This window comes from Urocitellus parryii, chromosome 11, assembly GCF_045843805.1.
Source record: "Urocitellus parryii isolate mUroPar1 chromosome 11, mUroPar1.hap1, whole genome shotgun sequence".
In the NCBI taxonomy this organism is placed as follows: Eukaryota; Metazoa; Chordata; class Mammalia; order Rodentia; family Sciuridae; genus Urocitellus; species Urocitellus parryii.
The window spans coordinates 48,981,895-48,998,174 of record NC_135541.1 but is presented as its reverse complement, the minus strand read 5'-3'; the positions used below and the strand labels follow the sequence as shown (position 1 = coordinate 48,998,174).

General features: G+C 32.3%; 1 protein-coding gene across 1 annotated transcript in view; it reads left to right on the top strand.

Moving 5' to 3' along the window:
* The window catches only part of Dnai4 (dynein axonemal intermediate chain 4), a 111,892-nt gene that overhangs the window by 16,640 nt on the left and 78,972 nt on the right, over nt 1-16,280 (top strand). Inside the window, 4 exon segments of the mRNA XM_026409354.2 lie at nt 290-474; nt 1,876-1,988; nt 6,897-7,053; nt 10,010-10,149. Of these exon segments, the coding sequence (XP_026265139.2) occupies nt 290-474; nt 1,876-1,988; nt 6,897-7,053; nt 10,010-10,149 (595 nt within the window).

The following is a 16,280-nucleotide window of genomic DNA, read 5'->3' as shown; positions in this document are numbered from 1 at the left end:
CTAGGTTTAGGTAACTACTGTATTTTGAACAATGACAAAATCCACTTAACACTTCTCAGAATATATCCTCATTATTAAGTAATGCATGGCTTATTTATTATATATAGATAAAACATAGATTTTAAAAAATATATGCCTAGTTAAGAAATTTTGTGTATAAAATTTTCTATTATTGTTTATCTTATCCTATGAACTTTTTTTATAGTAGAGTTGTTTCTATTTTCTAAGTCTAAATAATAGAAATCCCATCATTTTAAATTATTTAATTTTAAAATACTATTTTCTACAGGTGTTTGATGCAAATGGAATTGATGTTACTCCCCGACCTCTTTATTGTCCAGACCCACATGTTGGTACAGCAAAACCAAGTAAACTACTGACATCACAAGAAGGATCACTTGGATCAGAATTTATTTCTTCCTATAGCCTGTATCAGAATACAGTAAATCCTAGTATGTTAGGGCAGTTTACAAGGTATTGTTCTATTCTTCCTCCATATATATGTGTGTGTGTGTATATATATATATGTCTTTTTATTTAAATTGCGTATATATAACTTAGATAGCAGTTGTCTCTAGTTTCTCAGCTAAAGCCTATTTTCCTAGTGTGCCTTCTCTATGTTGCTTATGTTTTAATTAGCTGCAGAACTCTGAATGATTTGACTTCCTGCACTCTCACATTAAAATGTTTGTGAGCCAGGTGCTATAGCGCACGCCTGTAATCCCAGCACCTTGGGAGACTGAGGCAGTAGGATTTTGAGTTCAAACCTGCCTCAGCAAAAGTGAGGTGCTAAGCAACCCTAAAAGACCCTGTCGCTAAGTACAATACAAAATTGTGCTGGGGATGTGGCCCTGGGGTCAAGTGCCCCAAGTTCAATCCCCGGTAAACCCCCCAAAAAAGAAAAGGTTTGTAAAAAGTATGTAGATTTTACTTAAGAATACCTGGGGAACCAAAATAAGGGGCTAACATCACACAGAGTTGATTGCAAATACTCATTATATACTTTTCCTTATCTTCTTCAGCTTCTTTTATGCTATATTTTTATGGGAAGGGGAGGATTTTGCTCCCTTTCCCATGAAATTCCTTATTCTGCTAGGGTTTGATTTCTAGTTTATTTTTGAATACAGAACAATTATATACTGCTCTAGAGACTGCCCCCAAGTTTGCCAATGAAAGTCATGGGAAAGCAAGGTAAAACAAAAGAATGTTCCAATAAAGTTGACCCACTCTTTAAGTGGGCAGTTGAAAACTATAAATAAAAAATAAAATTTGTATGATATCATGGAATGGTGTTAAGTTCATATGTTTAAGAAAATTATTTCTGGATTCTTCCATTGATCTCCTGCTGAGTACATAGATGTGTTTTTTATTTAGTTTTGGGAGGATCTTTATAAATTGAACAAATCACATTTTTATGATGGAATTTGAATAATGAGCAGAAAGGAGGTGAAAAATGAAAGGATAAATACTTCAGGGTGAGGCTCTGATGAGCTCTATAAGATTGAGAAACAGACAAGCAACAAAATAATCTTAAGGCAAGAGAGAGAATAGAGATGAAGAGGCTGAGATTGTAGGTTATATTTTGGATTTTTGTCCTAAATACATTGGGAATACATTGAATTTGTTTAAACATACATCTGGCATGTGTTATTCTAAAATATATTTTGAATTACTTTTTATCTAAAGAAGATAAAAAATCAACTTAGTATTTTAAAAGTTAATTTATCAACTTATTTTGACTTATATTGTTGATATGATTATAGTATATTTGATTTCTCCCTTCTGATAATATATTCTAATTTATATATTGTCCATAAGAACATTTAAATAAATGAGTAATGTTATTAAATGTCAATGTTATTAATATTGTTAAAGATCAGTTATAGGAAGCAGTACCATTTCTAAGTCAAGTATATCAACAACTGAATCAATAGCAGAAGACTTAGAAGAACCATCCTTTAGACGAGAAAGACTATCTAGTTTAACAGGTAATGAAAATACTACTGTCTTTAATTGTACAGTGTCTACTCATTTCCACTGATATTTCTGTTCATACCTTTCCCAGAACTCCTTCAATGAGGTTTTCATACATTTTTAAAGCTATTAAATTATTTTGTCACAATCTGATACCATTGTAGAATCCTTCCATGTCTTAATTATATTTATAAATAGATAGATAGATACTCCCATGGTATCTCTGGTAGCTATAGAAATCATTTTCATATTTCTTTTTATCTCAAATAACCAACAAATAATAAACATATTGGATCCATCACTAAAATAAACACTATGAATCCATACTGATATAAATGAATGAATAAAAGACACAGATTAGACTAATCTTTATGGAAGAATTCTTTTTTCTTTCTTTTTTATTAAAGCATTATAGTTAACAACATAGTAGTTGGTTGGGTTCATCTTAACAAATTCATATATGCATGCAATTAAATTTTAATTAATTTTTCTCTCTTCTTCCCATTCTCCTGATCTTCTTTTTTGCTCATCTATTTATTTTTGATTGTTTCTTTCTACTTACACATAAAGGTGAAATTCCTATGGTATATTTACATATTCACATAGCACATTTTTTATTTTAAAAAATTCATTCTGCATTTCCTCCCCCTTTCTCATCCCTCCTCTCCTCCATCTTCTCTCTGATCTTCCCTATGTCTTTATGATACCAATCCTCCCCTCCTCCTCTGCTTTATTTTGCTTCTACATATGAGATAAAATATTCAACCCTTGATTTTCCGAAACTGGCTTATTTTACTCAGCAAGATGTTCGTGGGTTGGGGTTGTGGCTCAGTGCTGGAGCACTTGCTTAGCATGGGTGACACATTGGATTCAATCCTCAGCACCACATAAAAATAAATAAATAAAATAAAGGTATTGTGTTCATCTACAACTAAAAAAAAAAGTTGTTCTCCATTTTGTGTATGTACCACAATTTTTAAATCCATTTGTCTATTGATGGGCATATTGTTGAATTCATAATTTGACTATTGTGAATTGTTCTGCTATAAACATTGAGATGGCTATATTGTTACAGTATGCTGATTTTATCAGTTTTACAGAAGATTTCTAGATAAATAATGTAGACATTCCTTCCTCAAGAAGGTGGAACTTTTCATTTTGACTTACTTCTAAAAGAATACAGTATATATAGTGGGGAGGAGAAGAATAACTTTAAAGCAGAAAAACCTGACAAAATGGTACTTCAGCCTGGTTGTTAAGGTTAATAAGTGATAAGTCATGTTAATAACATGTACCCTAAATATCTGATTAGAATGACAGTTTACCTCTGTAGTCTTCCTCTAGAAAAGCCCATAACTGTGTTTAATATCAAGCAAATCGAAACTGAAGCACATTTTCCAAAATATATGTATGACCAGTATTCCTCAAAACTCAGTTATCAAAAACAAGTCTGAGAAACTGTTACAGTTAGAGGAATCTAAGGGGACATGACGGCTATATATAATGTTAGATATCTTGGAGGAGATTCTGAAGGAGAAAAATGACAGTTAAAAACTAAGAAACTTGGAATAAAATATGGACTTTAGATGATAATGAAGTATCCATATAGTTTCTTTAGTTGTATTAAATATGATAGATAGTATTAAAAAGGGAAAACTCAATGCAGGGTATACAGGAACTCTAATATTCTTGCAACTTTTCTTTTTTTTATCTTTTATTGATTTTATTATTTTTTAAATACACAACAGCAGTGGAATTTATTACAATTCTTATTACACATATAGAGCACAATTTTTCGTATCTGTATATAAAGTATGTTCTCGCCAATTTATGCCTTTATACATGTACTTTGTGTTTTTTTGCATTACAATTAATGTAACTTTTTTCAAATCTCTGTATGTATATAAAGTATGTTGACATCCAATTTAAGTCTTCATATGTGTACTTTGTATAATGATGTCCATTACATTCCAACATCCTTCTTGCAACTTTTCTATACATCTGAAACTACTCTAAAATAAGAAATTTATTGATTTTTTAAAAATTTAGTAAAACCTTAAATAAGTCCTTCAATTATTCTTATTCATGCTAAAGTTTGAGAACCATTGTTACATTGCATAACCAGGAGGAAGTTTATTATTAGGGATGCTTTTAGTTTTATTTGTAAGGTAGGGCTCAAACTGCATTTTATGCAGTTTTTCTTTAGATGGCCTCAATGAATGAATGGTTTATTGAAATAGTTTTGTTTGATTCTTTCTTGCTTCTCATTTGTTTACCTACTCATCTAGTAAGCTTTATTCTTTACCATGCTGTCGTGGTTATGTTTACCTTGCTTCCTTATCTGATTCCTTTAAGCATCTTCTGTAATGTCCATTTAGTGGTCATGAATCCTTTTATTTTATGCTTATCTTGGAGAGTTTATTTCTTCTTTGAATCTGAAGGAACAGCTGTGTTTTATTAATCTTTTCCATTGCTGTGACCAAAAGAACAAATAAAGGAGGAAAAGTTTATTTGGGGCTAATGATTTCATAGGTCTCAATCTGTAGATGACTGATTCCATTGCTGTGGACCCAAGTTGAGGCAGCATATCATGGGGGAAGGGCCCAGTGGAGGAAAGCTCCTTAGCTCATGGCAGGCTCAGGAGAAGAAACGGGAGGGGGGGGGTCACATGGAAGATGCACCCTTCCAGATCATGCCCTCTATTCCTGTGAGATGCCTTTTCCAACCACGCCATACTAGTCTATAGTTAGCACTCAAAGTAGGATGAACTGATGAGATTAGAGCTCTCATAGTCTAATAATTTTACCTGTGAATATGCCTACATTTACCGGAGGTTTTGGGAGACACCTCATATCCAAACCATAAAAATCTAGATTTAGTAATTTAGGTTGGTAGTTATTTTCTTTCAGGGCTATTAAGCCATATCATTCCATGCCTTGCCCTTTTGAATTTCTGTTGTGAGATTCTGCAATTATTCTGATGGTTTGATCTTTACAACTGACTTCATACTTTTAACATTCTTTCTTTGTTCTATTCTTTTGGCAGTTTAACTGTAATATGTCATGCAGATTGTTTTCTGGTCTTGTCAGTTTTATGTTCTAAATGCCTACAATACCTAGATGTCCATGTAATTCCCAAACTTGGAATTTTTCTGATGTTATTTCATTGAATAGGTTTTCTGTATCATTAGCCTGTAGTTTGACTTACTCATCAAATTGTATGAGTTGTATGGTTGATTTTTTAATGTTGTCCCAGAGATCTTGTATGCTCTGTTCACAATTGTTTTCTATTTTCTCTATTATTCTCTAAATGTGATGAGTTTATTTTTAAATCCTGATATTCTTTATTTATTTTTTTTATCTAATCCATTGATGAGGCTTCCAACTGAGTGTTTTCCAAGATTTGTGTTTGGTTCTTTTTTAGAATCTATATCTCTTATTGAATTGCTCTTTCATAATTCATTCTTTCTTAATTCATTCAGCCATTTATTCATATACTCTTTGAATACATTGATTATTTTAAAAATCAATCTTTTGAATTCTTTGTCCTACAGTTCTTTGGAATCAGTTTCTAGGGAGTACTTAACTTTCAGATAAGCCTTGTTTTGTTTTTCATATTTCTTCTGTTTCTATGTTGAGATTAATGCATTTGTTGGAATGGAACTTTCTTTCACTTTAAGATGAAGGCCCTCTTTAAGTAAGCAGCCTTCTCTTGACCATGTCTGTCAGTTTGTGTGTAGTGTTGAGTTCAATTCCAAATAGAGTTCTTAGTGTAGTTCCCTATGACTTAGGCCACTTAGTGGATTTCAACACTGTGCCTACTGTGCTGGTGCCCAAGTGACGTACTTTCTTTATAGGTCTGTAAGAATGGAGACCTTCTGGAAGTTTAGGCAGGTGTGTTGTTGACATCTGCTTTGGGGTGCACCCTCTCTGATTACTCCTCCAGACTTTTCTGTGTTCTATCACAAATATATTTTCATGATTTTGAAAATTACATTCAGCTACTATTTAGTTTTCGCAGAAGAGTATAATTTGTTTAGCCATTCCAAATTTTGGTGATTGGTTTACATTTTTAAAAAATAATTTTTTTTAGGTTATTAAGAATATGTTTTTCTAAGTCTATGGGCCTTCTCTAGAAGAGATTAAGTTCTCTGGAAACTGTATGTTCTTAGTTTCCTAAAGTTGTTCAAGCTTTACTCATCCTGAAGTCCTAAGGATTCCTTCTTCACACTCTTTGATTAAATGAATATATTAAACTCCAACATAATGCCATGTCATGCCTCTTTTTTGTCCACATAACCAATTCCAAATTCACTCAGCCCCAAAACTCTATCCTCAGTAAAATTTTCCATGAATCTTAGACTTCTGACTGTCCTAAATGTTTTTTGCCAATCATTTTCAAAATAATCTTGAGCCTTTTTAATTGATATAGTCAATGAGAACTTCTATTGAAGAAGCTTTGAAGCTCCTATCGAAGATGATTTGAGGTTATCTATAATCTAAATCAAAAGACAATAAGAAGATTGTTGTAGATATAGACTAGAAATTAACTTCAGGGCTTACAGAAGGGTTACATGCTATATCCCCCCAAGTAAACTTATGCCCACATTCTGCAAGAGTAGTACCAATAGTCAGCGCAGAATCCCTGCCAACAGTTATAATGGGGATTTTCTTGGAGTTAGTTATGACTGGATATAAGATTAGTCTAGGCTTGATAGCTACAGTCAGCAAAGAAGACACTTTTTGGGCTGTAAGATGCAGTTTGGTTTCAGAGAAGTGGAATATACTATATTTCAAACCATGGGCTGTTCCTTTATCATATAAGCTCACCTGCAACATATGACTCATCATATATTTTGGCAATTAGGAAAAAATGCAAAATAAAAATATGAATTAGTTAATGACTTTTATTATGTATTTCAGATTTACGAGTTATGAGGGCAGTGCCTGAAACAACTATAACAAAAGAAGACCTTGAGAAGAATATAGAGATAATACTTACAGAGTCAGAAATGCTACGATTTTTTGACCTGCCAACAGTTACGATCTCTGTAGAATCTGAAGAAGCTGAGAAAGTAACGTATGTATAGTTCAACTGTCTACATTGCTTCTATATGTCAGATGCTAAAGCAGGGGTTCTGTACCTTGTTTCTATGAAGGGTCGTTGGGGGATTTCTGAATGTACACTAACTGTATGTGCCATGTGAAATTATGCTTATATTATATGTAAATTTTCATAGAGGAAAAATCCATGGTTTTACCATATTTAATAATCAGGTGAACTTTTGAAGGGTGATAGAGGAGATGTTAATCAATAGGTACAAGGTGTTCTGTTGTACAGTAGGGTGATTATAATTAACAATGTGTATTTTCAGATAGCTAGATGAGAAGATTTTGAATGTTCTCACCACAAAGACATAATAAATGTTTGATATGACAGATATACTACTTACTCTGATTTTATCAAACAAAATCAGATTAAGTAGTATATATATATATATATATATATATATATCAAAGCACTACATTTTGCCCATATATTTGTGCATATTATTTGTCAATTAACTAAACTTAAAAAATTATGTGACTTTCTAAGACAAAAATAAAGGCAATAAAGAAGTCTCAGTATAGATTTTAACTATATTTTATGCACACATAAATTCAAAAGAAAGAACTGACATTTTTATATTTAAGACTTAAAGGAAAATATTATGGGGGAAGTAAAGGAGTTTACTCTATTGAAGCAGGTTTTTTATTTCTCTTTATTAATGAGTATAAATACACTATTAATTCTTGCCTCATGTATTTTGATGCTGTGTTGTTAGACACAAACATATTATTGTATATTCTTGGAGAATTGGCTCTTTTATGATCTTGTAATGCCCCTTTTTATCTCTGATTTTTTTTCTTGCTCTGAAGTCTTTTCTGTCTGAAATTAATATAATCTATATAGAGTATTAATACAATTATTCAGATTATTTCATCCCAAATGTCATTTAAATGTGATTCATAATGCTATAAAATCTATTGCTAAAATAATTTTAGGACATTGCCCTCCCCAAAGTATAAAAAATTATAAAATTATTTGGACTCTAAAGTTTAAGAGAATTAGGTCATGAATAACAGTTTTACCGGCTTATACAAAGTAAGGGAAAGTGTACCTAGGACCCCCAAAAAAGGGGCCTGAGGATGTAGCTCGATAGTAGATATGTGCTTAGAATAATGAGGCTCTGGGTTCAATCCCCAAAATTAACAAAAAGAAAAGAAATAAAAACAACCTAGCTCAGGAGTTCAGGGCTGCTTGAGCAACACAATGAGACTCTATATCTTTGAAAATAAAGGAGAGAGAAAAGCACCTAAATTATCTTAAGAGATCCTAAATTACTAGGAATGCTGGCTGTTTTCAGAAGCAAACACAAATCTGTGGAGGAAAGCATACCCCATTCAGGCTCTTACTGTTTCCTCAGATTGAATTTGGTAAAAATACATCAAACCAATAAAGAAACAATTTATTACAAATAAGAATAAACAGAAGTAACAAATCCTAGATCTAGACACTGAGGGCTATGGATAATGATATTATCAGATATATATGTGTGAAATATTTAAGCAAGAGTTAAAACATCATTAACATTAAGAAACTATCAAATTTATGACTCATGTTTGGAAAAAGAACTTTATAATAAGTATATTTATATGATTGTTGAAAATAAACAGCAACATGGTAAGCATAATTGATTAGAGATTTAATAAATTAGAAAATAGATCTGGATAAATTATACAAAATAACAAAGTATAAAAAAGTTAAAAATATGTTTATGTTTATAGTAGAATAAAATGGTCTGATATATGTCTAATACAGTTAGAAAGAGCAAAACAGAATTAAATAGAGGTACTGGTCAGAGTCATAATGACTTTCTCAACTATTGAGAGACACCATTTCACAGAAATAGGAATAAATAAGAAAGCTATAAAAAACATTCAGTGCATTGTACTACTCCAGAATACCAAATACAAAGAGGATATTTTTAAAATAGAAGAAAAATATAGGAAAAAAAACTTTTATCACTTCAAAGAAACAAACTGACAACACCTATCAGAGGCAAAGGTCACTCAATAGTATAAAGGTATAAGCATAAACTTAAATACTCCTAATAAAATAATCTCAATATATAGAGAACAAAATTGGAAACCTGATAAGTATCATTACACATAGAAGATTTTACCACTTCTCTTAATCATTGATAGGTCAACCAGGAAATAAAGTAGTATATATGCAGAAAATTTGAACAAAATCTTAATGACCTCTGCACTTAACATACCTCTGCCCTTAACAGTTAGAGAACACATTCTTTTTGAGAACATGGAACATCCATGAAACAAGATCTCAAAAATTTTAAAGAAGTAGAATCAAATAGATTAAATTCTCTGACAATGCAGTACAGTAAGAAAAACAACAACAACAACAACAGTAATATAAGCCACAATTAAAAGACATCCACATATACGCATTTGGAAGTTAGAAAACACATTTCTAAATTCCTCAGAGCAAAAAAAAATAATGAAATTTTTAAAAAAGTTCTAAGAACTGACCAATTCTGAAAATATGCTTTGAGGATGTCACAAAAGTAGTATTTTGAAGGAGTATATAACTTTATATATTTACATTAAAGTTCTATAGAGAACTTATTAAAACCTCTATAGAAATAGTGCTAGTATATTACTGGTGGATACTGAAAGCAGTCCAGATGTTGAGAGGTACAGTGTAAAAGCATCCTTTGGAAGTCAATCTTTTCCGAAGAATATTTTTGAACTCTGACTTCACTTTTTGGTATAGCCACATTAATGATAATAATATCAAGTAAAAATGCATCAAACCAATAAAGAAATAATTCATTATGAATAAGAATAAACAGAAGTAACAAATCCTAGATCTAGATGCTGAGGACATAAATGGAGAATGGTGACATACATAGAGAATATGTGCAGTTATAATTGATTTTTATTAATGAGTTGGTTTTTTTTATTATTTACAGCCAAGGAAATAAGAATTATGAAAGCCTTTGTAAAAATAGATTAGGCAATGACTTATATGTTGAAAGGATGATGCAGACTTTTAATGGTGCGCCAAAGAATAAAGATGTTCAGTGTGATAAAATCATAACAGAAGACAAAGGTAATTTGTTTTATTCTCCTTGATAAACTACTATGTTTTAGTATATGCTCCTTGAGTCTGACAATCAACAAATAAATGTTGAAATATAGAGAGCAAAAATAGAATAATTTGGACAATTCACAGTAGTAATTATGTACTGTGATCTATAGTTTTCAGAATTTGAAAAATAAGGTAACAAGTAATAAAGATATAGATTTGAATAACATAACTCAATCTTGATTTTTTGTATACTCTATCATAGTATTCTGTACTCTTCAATTGTTCATGAAAGATTTATAAATTTATTATTTAGTATGTCACAAAGAATATCTACCACAATTAACATTTTAAATGTTCTAGACATTATTTTAGGCCCTTCATGTATGTTATCTGGTTTAATTCTCACAACTCTATATGTTAGGCACTATTATTACTGCACATTTTGTAGATGAAGTAATAGGCCAAAAAAAAAAAATTAGCTAACTTGTTCTTACTCCAGAGCCTATGTTCTTAATGACTGCACTTACTCTCTCAATTTTTACAAATTAACATCCTTGAGAATATTTTATAGCCAAAAGTCTGTATATAAAAAGTAAACATTTCATTTCAATATTAACTGAGATAGTCCCATGGAAATATAGGAACCAGAAAGGCATACCACTATTACAGTAATCTTTCATCATTGTATTGGCATTTTCAACTTTTGTGGTAAGACAAGAACAGATATAGAACATTCCTGTATGACCAAAGGAATACTTATAAGGAAGGTTACAGATGATCTTAACTGCCTTTACTACTCAACAAAACTATAAACTAATTTTTTAAAAGATTAAAATGAACTTCTAGCAAAAACATTTAATCAGTTTTTAATAAAAACATTTTTATTAATGAATTAGTGTTACACCTAGAAAAACAAAAATTATTAAATCATTTGTAGAAATAGATGAGGCAAACATGTGTATCTTGCCTAATCTGTCTTATAGGTGGGAGCATTTATTCCCTATTCCTAATATTTTCTTTTATTTGAGAGAGTATAAATGAGTGTGTTCATCTCCACTGTTATTCTCTTACTTATTTCTACCTAGGAATAAAGGTGTGACTTACCTAATTGATCAGTTAGGGAGTAGAAATGTGGATATGCATGATTCCTTGCTTTCCCTTTCCTGGTACCCTGCAGGCAGCAGAAAATATGGTTCAGATTGGCTTCTCCAGTCTACAAATTTTAGAGATTACTCAACATGGAGAGGTCTGTAGCTATTAAGCTGTATTTGCTAAGTCTAATTCTAGGATTTATGATTAAGGAGTTCTTTGTTGCTACTTTTATTAATAGATTTAAAAATAAAGGAAAGAATCATTCTTTATAGAACTCAAAATTATCAAAACTGCTCAAAAAATGACAGAATTTTACTTGATAATTGAAGTAATGGGAAAGTTTTTACTAAAGAATAATCCCTAACCCCCCCTAATATAGCCCACATCAAGGATCTTCTTAGAGGCTTAATCCATAAATATGAGAATAATTTATAATATGTGTACATTGGGCAGGATTCTTTAGAGAAATGGAATCAATAAGGTGCACACACACATGTACACACATAGTCATGCAGTGCTAACCATGTTTCAATCAGTGATGGACCACATATATGATGGTAATTGAATTAGATTATATTATCTAATGATATCATAACTTTCTTAATTTGTAACTGTTTTTAAGTAACATATATCTGTATAAAAAGATTTTTTTATAAGGTATTGGCTTATATGGTTATGGAGGTTGAGAAGTACCATGAATTATTATTTGTAAACCCAGGAAAACTGATAGTATGGTTTGAAGGCCTGAAGGTCAGAGTACTAATGGTGTATATGCCAGTCTGGCTTTGAAAACCTTAGAATGAGGAGTACTGAGGGCAGAAGATTAATATCTCTTACAAAAAAAAAAAAAGCATTTAAAATATTCAGATTCAGTCTTGATATAGTTATCTGTAAAGACATAGTAGGATCTTTCTTGATAAAATATTTGAAATAAAAAGTAAACATTTTGTTTCAATATTAACTGAGATAATCCCCATGGAAATATAGGAACCAGAAAAGCATACCACTATTATAGTAATCTTTCATTTGTATTGGCATTTTCAACTTTGGTGGTAAGACAAGAACAGACATAGAACATTAATATTCTTTGTTTTTGTGGGGGTGGGGTACTGGGGATTGAACTCAGGGTCACTCAACCACTGAGTAACATCCCAGCCCTACTTTGTATTTTATTTAGAGATGGGGTCCCACTGAGTTGCTTAGTGCCTCGCTTTTGATGAGGCTGGCTTTGAACTCATGATTCTCCTGCCTCAGCCTCCTGTGTCACTGGGATTATAGGAATGTGCCACGGTGCCTGGTGGAACATTAATATTCTTAAGGAGAAAACCAAGTGATCATTATTTGTATGAAATATTAATATCTGTTTAGGACTTTATTAATCAGCCTTTTGCTGTTGTGACAAATGCCTGAGATTATTAACTTATAAGTAAGACAGATTTATTTTGGATACATACATATATGTATATAAAATCACCTGGCCCTGGTTTTTTGGGCCTATGGTGTTAGGATCATGTGGAAGGAGAGCTCTGTTCACCTCATGGCAGACAAAAAGCAAAATACAAAGGAGAGACCAAGCATCCCAATATCTCCTTCGAGAACATTCTGACTGACTAAACTCCTTCCAGTAGGTCCCACCTTCCAAAGTTTGCACCACTTCCCAATAGTGCCATATGCTGGTTACAGAGCCTTTAACACATAGGCTTTTGAGGTTATTCTAGACTAGCAGATACCTCAAGAGCATTAACTGACAAATAGTCTTATGAGACATTAGCAAAGATGGCAGAATAGGTGGTTCCAGCAATATGTTTCTCCAAAGAAATGTCAAAAAAAAAAAAAAAAAAGAGAGAGAAAAAATGAACTCTTGGGGTTGGGGATATAGCTCAATTGGCAGAGTGCTTGCCTCGCATGCACAAGGCCCTGGGTTCAATCCCTGGCACCACCAAAAAAAAAAAAAAAAAAAATGAACTGTTGTTAGAACTCTAGAAAATAGTCAAAGGTCTATAGCAACCAAGCAAGAGCTGAATCAAGAAAAAAGCAACTTAATATGCAATAAAGGAAGTATTCAGAAAGCTAATCAGAGAACTTACGAAATGAAATACATTGGTACTAGCTTTAAATTCTTTCAAAACTTTGCTAGATCTTTCAAAATTGTGACATTAAAATGTTGAAGGAAAAGTGAGTTCTAAAGAAGTAAAATGTAGGTAACATAAAAGATTTATTAAAAGCACCCCATTAACTCTTAGCAATAAACGACAAAAGCCGTTTAACATTGCTAGGAAATTTTTGTGGCATCTTCACTTATTTTTCCTCACTCCCTCTAAGGTGGTGGTCTTTTTGTGTGTGTTTGTGCAAAGAATTGAACTCAGGGGCACTCTAATATTGAGCTACATCCCAAGTTTCTTTTTATTTTTTAGCTTGTGGTAAGCTACTGTCCTATCAAAAATTTCCTTGAATTTCTAGATCTCCCCTCAACCTCCTCTCTCTCTCAAAAAAAAAAAAAAAATGCTTCTTAACTAAAAAAAGAAGGAAAAGAAAAAAAAAAGAAAAGAAATCAATTCCCAATCTTTGCTAAGTTGCCCAAACTTATGATCCACGTCCTCCAGCCTCATGTGTAGCTGGGATCAAAGATGTGTGCCACCATACCCCACATAGTGGTAGTATTAAAGGCAGTAACCCATCTTTGCAGTGTGAGATCTTGGCCTATCGTATTCTCAAAGAATTAAGTTTGTTTTCTTTAATTGTCTTGGGGTTACCTGAAGGACTGAGACAAAGCAGTTTTCTTTTTTTCACCAAACTCAAAACTCTATCAAGCAATAAAGCAGCTGTACATAGGGCATTCTTCAAAAATATTCTTTTTTTTTTTTTTACTTTTTATTTTTATTTATTTTTTCTTACATATATGACAATAGTAGAATGCATTATACTCATAATTATCCATTCACAGCTAAAACATTCTAAGAAAAATAAACATATACAATGACACAAATATGTATTAAAATATGTCAGAAGTAACCAAAAGAAAATTATATGAGTATACTAGTATTTCACAAAAGAGACTCTGGAGAAGTTGTCATAAAAAACTCACTGCTACTTGTGGCAAGAGTATACAACTTAACCAAACAAGGGATATCTCAAACCCTGTGAAGGAAAGTGTACAGATGAGTTTGTTTTGGAAATTAGAGTATTGAGTAAGGCCTGGAAATACAGAGGAATTTGAAAAGTTTCATACATGCTTTGGGTAGAATACATTCTCCAAAAGAATATGAGAAGATCCTAAGTCTTTACCTTTAACTGACTTCTAGGCTCAGTACACACAGGAAGTGAAGGCTAAGGAAAAGTTATAAATAGCTTGTCCACACATTGAAGGAAAGTTGCAATACAGAGAGCATATCTGCAAAGATTGGGAATTGATTTATTTTCTTTTTTTTTCTTTTCCTTCTTTTTTTAGTTAAAAAGCATTTTTTTTGAGAGAGAGAGAGAGAGAGAGGAGGTTGAGGGGAGATCTAGAAATTCAAGGAAATTTTTGATAGGACAGTAGCTTACCACAAGCTAAAGAACAAAGAGTTCTGAGAGAACAGAAGACAGCGAACACAGAATTTTACAAAATTTTTGTTTTTAAAATTTGCGAAGCAAAGAATTATTATCCTCAGAAAACTATTAAAAACAAAAAGCATAAAGAATCTGATTTCTGGCAGGGAACAGTGGCAACACACCTCTAATCCCAGTGGCTTGGGAGGCTGAGGCAGAAGATCACAAGTCTAAAGCCAGCCTCAGCAACGGCAAAGCACTACACAACTCAGTGAGACACTGCCTCTAAATAAAATACAAAATAGGGCTGGGGATGTTACTTAGTGGTCAAGTGTCCCTGAGTTCAGTCCCTGGTACCCCTCCCCCCACAAAAGAATCTGGTTTCTGGAATTAAAATAATAATTTAAATTTTCAGTTTTAAACAAGAAATTATAAAAGATACAAGGAAACAAGAAAATGTGGCTCATTTAAAGAATAAATTAACAAACTTTCCATGAGGAAACAGATGGGACTTACTAAACAAAAATTTAGATCAATTACATTTGATATGTTAATAGAGCTAAATGAAGCTATGGACAAACATCTAAACTAAGTGAAGAGAATGATGTATGAACAAATAAAGAATATCAATAAAAAGAAATTGTAAAAAGAATCATTCTGGAGATTGAAAGTATAATAACTGAACTGGAAAAACTGGAGTTTTCAATAGTAGATTTTTTTTTTCTTTAAAGAGAGAATGAGAGAGGAGAGAGAGTGAGAGAGAGAGAGACAGAGAGAATTTTTAGTATTTATTTTTTAGTTCTAGGCGGACACAACATCTTTGTTGGTATGTGGTGCTGAGGATCGAACCCGGGCCGCACGCATGCCAGGTGAGCGCGCTACCGCTTGAGCCACATCCCCAGCCCTCAATAGTAGATTTGAGCAAGATGGTGAAATAATCATTGATTCTTAAAGATAGATCAATTTAAAAATTCTAACCTGTGTAGCAGAAAGAAAAAAATAAAAGTGAGCAACACCTGAGGGACCCATGAGATACCATAAGCATGGCTATATATACATAATGTCACTCTCATAGAGGAAGGAGATAAAGGATGCAAAGAATGTTTGAAGAAGAAATGACCAGAGTCTTTTCAAATTTGATAAAAGACATAAATCTGCACTTCCAAAAGGGTCAACAAACTATAAGAAGGATAAACAACGACATCCATGTAGAGACACCAGATAATTAAACTGTCAAAACACAAAGAGAAAAATCTTGAAAGCAATAATAGAAAAGTGATTCATAAAGGACTCAGTGGTTGACTGCCCCTGAGTTCAATCCCCAGTACCCACTCTCCAAAAGAAAAACAATAATTATAAGACTATGTTAATGGACATATAATGTGTAAACATAATTTTGAAAACAACATAAAGTGGTGGGATGGAGCTGTGTAAGGAGTAGGGTTTTTAGATCCAATGACACAAGTATATGCGAAAGGGTGCCAATAGAAACCAAAAGAAAGTTAAGACAGTTATACTAGTATTATGCAAGA